This window comes from Lactuca sativa, chromosome 6 (genome assembly GCF_002870075.4).
Source record: "Lactuca sativa cultivar Salinas chromosome 6, Lsat_Salinas_v11, whole genome shotgun sequence".
Taxonomy (NCBI): domain Eukaryota; kingdom Viridiplantae; phylum Streptophyta; class Magnoliopsida; order Asterales; family Asteraceae; genus Lactuca; species Lactuca sativa.
The window spans coordinates 106283349-106288457 of NC_056628.2; the positions used below are offsets into that span (position 1 = coordinate 106283349).

General features: G+C 42.3%; 1 protein-coding gene across 1 annotated transcript; it reads left to right on the forward strand.

Moving 5' to 3' along the window:
* The first annotated feature begins 3306 nt into the window (after positions 1–3306).
* On the forward strand, positions 3307–3756 carry LOC111893947 (uncharacterized). Its single transcript, XM_023890023.1, has one exon. It carries the CDS (start codon positions 3307–3309, stop codon positions 3754–3756), a length of 450 nt encoding a protein of 149 aa, XP_023745791.1.
* Positions 3757–5109: the final 1353 nt, after the last annotated feature.

Sequence of the window (5109 nt, forward strand, 5' to 3'; positions counted from 1 at the left end):
AATTATATATAATTAAGACCATGTCGACCTAGAAATGGTGATTCTGCCTTGGATCATGTTCCTTGTTTGGTTGTGGGCCCAGGGCAGACCTAATAGATTTGAAAGTTTATTTAATCTTAATTATATGTAAATATTATACATCAAACGATTGATAGATGGGCCCGATATGGATTCTATCACAGACATTTCAAAGCAATCAAATCTCCCAACATCCATAAAGCCTATATTTTATTATCTATAGACCTATAGTATGAATGTATTCATACAATATCTTTGCAAGTCAGAATCATGATGCACATAAAGAACTAATAATGTTTAGCTTAACTCACGACTTTTGAGCGCTATCAAGGACTTATTGTCCTTTCATTCTTGTTATGGCAAAAAATGCCACCTTGTAGAAATCCTAGACATGGCGGGGTCGCAGGAGCTGCACCACCATCACCTCCACCACCCCTTCAGTTCGACCCGGTAATGTTCCAGGCTTCCGTAACAGCCGCAATAGCAGCCGCAATGTCCCAAATCAGCACCAGTAATGCGGGTGGTGTGAGTAATGGTGCTACAAATTCCAACAACGGGGACAATCAGGGACGCTCGAGAGAGTGTACCTACAAAGACTTTACTAATGCCAAACCCAAAACCTTCAATGGAAGCGGAGGTTTCATAGCATTGCTACAATGGTTCGAGAAAACTGAATCTGTATTTGAAAAATGTGCATGCCTTGAAGCAAACAAAGTCAAGTTTGCAGCATCCATATTCTCTGAAAGGGAACTCACCTGGTGGAATGGCCACGTCAAGACATTGACACTTCCGGTGGCTAGCTCGATAACATGGGAAGATCTGAAAACCATGTTGATGAAGGAGTATTGCCCAAGGGGCGAGATACAAAAGTTGGAAGAGGAATTTTGTGGTCTCAAAATGACAGGCTCTGACATCCTGTCTTATACCTCAAGGTTTAGTGATCTAGCCATACAGTGTCCAGGGATGGTTCCTTCGGAAAGCAAGAAGGTGGAGATATACATATTGGGACTATCTTTCCAACTACAAGGGAACATACTAGCCTCAAAGCCAACTACCTTTGACAGTGCCAAAGAACTGGCACAGTAACTCATCGACCATAAAGCCAGCCATGGCACTGTGACAACCACCTCCGAGCAAGCTAAAGGGAGAAACAACAAAAGGAAGTTCTGGAACAAGAAAAAGGGTCAATCTGATCAAGACCCTGCCAAAAAGCAACAAGTGGTTGTTGTGAATGCCGCCACAACTACTGCCAACCCAACTCCGATAAGGCAATACACCAAGAACCTGCCAAAGTGAAACAAGTGCAAGTTTTACCACAATGGTGCTTTCCGTGAAATGCATTACACCAACTGTAACAAAAAGGGACACACCGCTTGATTTTGTAAAGCTCCAGTCCAACAAAACGCACAAGCTGCCAACGTCGGAGCAAGTCGAACCTGCTATGGTTATGGAAAGGCAGGAAACTTCAAGCGGGACTGCCCGAAGGCAAGAACCCCAAACCTAGTGAAGTGGGCAGAGTTATGGTGATAGGTCATGAGGAAGCAGTTGCAAACCTAACTGTAGTCACCGGTACGTTTCTCCTCAACAATACATACGCATGCATTCTTTTCGATAGTGGCGCGGAGAAAAGCTTTGTGAGCCATCAATTTAAACACTTGTTTCCACAAAAACCACAAACACTAAAATACACATTGACCGTAGAAATGGCTAACGGAGAAACAGAGAACACTGACGACATTTACATCGAGTGTACCCTCACCCTAAAAAATCACTCTTTCCAAATAGACCTTATGTCGGTCACCATAAAAAGTTTTGATGTCATCGTTGGCATGGATTGGTTGTGCCTTCACCATGCTGAAATCCTATGTCACGAAAAGGTTGTTCATCTTAATCTGCCAAATGGCGAAACTCTCGTCGTTTATGGCGACAAACCTAGCTCAAGCTTTCAGATCATCTCTTGTGTCAAGGCTCAAAAGTATATCCACAAGGAGTACCATACCTTCCTAGCCTACGTCATAGACACAAAACAAGAAAAGAAAAACATCAAGGACATTACGGAGGTCTGTAATTTCCCTGACGTATTCCCAGAAGACCTTCCCGGAGTGCCTCCTGCTAGACAGGTTGAATTCTGAATCAACCTAATTCCTGGGGCTACCCCTGTAGCCAAGTCGCCATACCGTCTAGCCCCAACCGAAATGCAGGAATTGTCTAGTCAATTGAATGAACTGCTAAGCAAAGGCTTCATAAGGCCAAGCTTCTCGCCTTGGGGAGCACCAGTCTTATTCGTCAAGAAAAAGGATGGATCGTTCCGTATGTGCATCGACTACCGTGAATTAAACAAACTCACCATTAAAAACCGATACCCTTTGCCTCGAATCAATGATCTCTTCGACCAGCTACAAGGAGCAAGTTTCTTCTCAAAGATTGAGATTAGATCAGGGTACCATCAACTATGAGTTCAAGAAGAGGATATTCCCAAGACAGCCTTCAGAACGCGCTATGGTCGCTTCGAGTTTGTAGTGATGCCTTTCGGCTTAACAAATGCACCTGCTGTGTTTATAGACCTGATGAATCGGGTGTGTCGACCTTACTTAGACAAGTTTGTAATTGTTTTCATCGATGATATACTAGTCTACTCCCGAAGTGAAGAAGAACACAGCCAGCATTTACGTCAAGTCCTGGAGACACTAAGGGCGGAGCATTTGTATGCAAACTTCTCAAAGTGCGAGTTCTGGATCCGAGAAGTGGATTTCCTCGGACATGTAGTCAGCAAGGAAGGGATACATGTAGACCCTTCAAAGATCAAGGCAATCAAAAGTTAGGCAGCGCCAAGAACACCCACGAAAATCCGTCAATTTTCAGGACTCGCCAGTTTCTATCGAAGATTCATCCAAAATTTCTCCAAAATCGCAAAACCCCTCACCACCTTGACTAAAAAAGGAGTGAACTTTGCCTGGGGGGATAAGCAAGAGGCTACATTCTAAATGCTGAAACGAGCCCTGTGTAGTGCTCCGATCTTATCCCTACCAGAGGGAACATAGGACTTTGTGGTTTATTGCGATGCATCGAACCAAGGTCGGGGATGTGTGTTAATGCAACGAGGAAAGGTCATTACCTATGCCTCAAGACAGCTGAAGACGCATGAGGTAAACTATACGATGCGATCTTGAACTAGGAGTGGTAGTTTTCGCCCTAAAAATCTGGAGGCATTACCTCTACGGCACTAAGTGCACTATCTTCACTGACCACAAAAGCCTTCAGTACATCCTCAATCAAAAAGAACTCAACATGAGTCAAAGACGATGGGTGGAATTGTTAAACGCTTACGAATGCAAGATTCGTTATCACCCCGAAAAAGCCAACGTGGTTGCAGACGCCCTGAGCAGAAAGGAATACTGGAGCCGCCGAGTAAAGACGTTAACCATGACCATCCATTCACACCTATCCACACAAATCAAAGTAACACAGGAAGAAGCCTTAAAACCAGAGAACGTGGAAGGTGAAGCATTAAGAGGAATGGACAAAAATCTTGAAGTCAGGGATGACGGAGTTTGGTGTCTCATGAAACGGATCTGGACACCAAAATTTGGTGGATTCAAGGACGTTGTCATGAACGAAGCTCATAAAACTCGTTACTCATTGCATCCCGGCTCCAACAAGATGTATTTAGACCTCAAGAAGTTGTATTGGTGGTCGAACATGAAAGCCAAAATAGCTACCTTTGTGGGAAGTGCCTGACTTGCGCCAAGGTTAAGGTGGAATATCAGAAGCCCTCGAGACTACTTCAGCAGCCAGAGATACCCGAGTGGAAGTGGTAGCTGATTAAGATCGACTTTATTTCCATGTTACCCAAGACAATAGGTGGATGTCACACCCCGAAACCGACGGTGGAAACGTTCTAGGGCGGAGAACGTCATGAGTAGTATCACAACCATTGTACATAGTAAGCATAGTAAACACAACCATTACATTACATATGAATATTTACATTTGTTTGAAAGTGGAGAAATACATAGTTTATATATACATTAGTATAACAAAATTATAGACGAGACTTCTATATGCACCGTCTTCTCCAAAAGTAAGCGAGATACCTGTCTAACGTGAACCTGAGAATACAAGCAGTTTTAAAAATATCAGCATAAAGCTGGTGAGTTCATAAGCAGTTGAGTTCTGGTAAATGAAAAAGTTCCTTTGATTTCATGAAAAGTTGTTATCCAAGAAAATCTCATATTTTCTTATAAAAGAAGTTTGGTTATCCAACTGTTAAACAGCCTGTTTATGAAAAGTTAAGTTATCCCAGGAAAAACCCATATTTTCCTTAAAAGTCAATGGTTGGTTATCGATCCGGAAATGAAGTGTACAAGCATCTACCATACTTGTATCGTTAGGTGCAGTTTCCTTGAAAGTTCGGTTACTCTCGATGAGGTACATTAGTTTTAATACACACATAAAACTAATAAGTAGGTAGTGAACTAATTCCTAAGGGTATTGCTGATACCCTCCAGTAATCAAAACAGTTATTACTTTGAGGTTAGTTCACTAGGTTCATTATTACTAAAAGTAAATCTCCATTATCTAAGTCGCGAGTTCTATAACCATATAATAAACTAGATATGGCTCGTAACAGGGGCCAGTATCATTTGATGACTTTGTCACCCGTAGACCTATTGGTTCCACTGTAGCTGGCAGTAAGGTGCGGGGAAGTCAGTCTCGTATAGATCTATACACATTGGTCACGTTCTCCCTTCAGGAGATTCTGGTTACAGGGTCGGTCCTCCACTCTCGTATCTATAGGGAGTGTTACCGAGGACTTGTCTCCAATCTTAAGAATAACAAATTTACAAGTTCCTTGTTTTGGTTTTGAAAACTAACTCTACAATTTAATTTCTTAATCGGTTGGTAAAACGGTTTTCATTGTAAAAAGCATGCTGAACATGTAAGTATTTCATACGAAATAATAGGTTTTGAGTACAAGTTACCTTGTAATTTTGCTTTTATTCCCCCCTTGAAAAACATGAAAAACTCGGAAAAAGGTGTAGCTGTATGAACTCACCTGACATGGGTGTGCCAGGTTAGGACGCTAGGTGT

Coding starts and splice junctions, on each gene's coding strand:
- LOC111893947 (XM_023890023.1), top strand. CDS start 3,307: ATGAGTCAAAGACGATGGGTGGAATTGTTAAACGCTTACGAATGCAAG.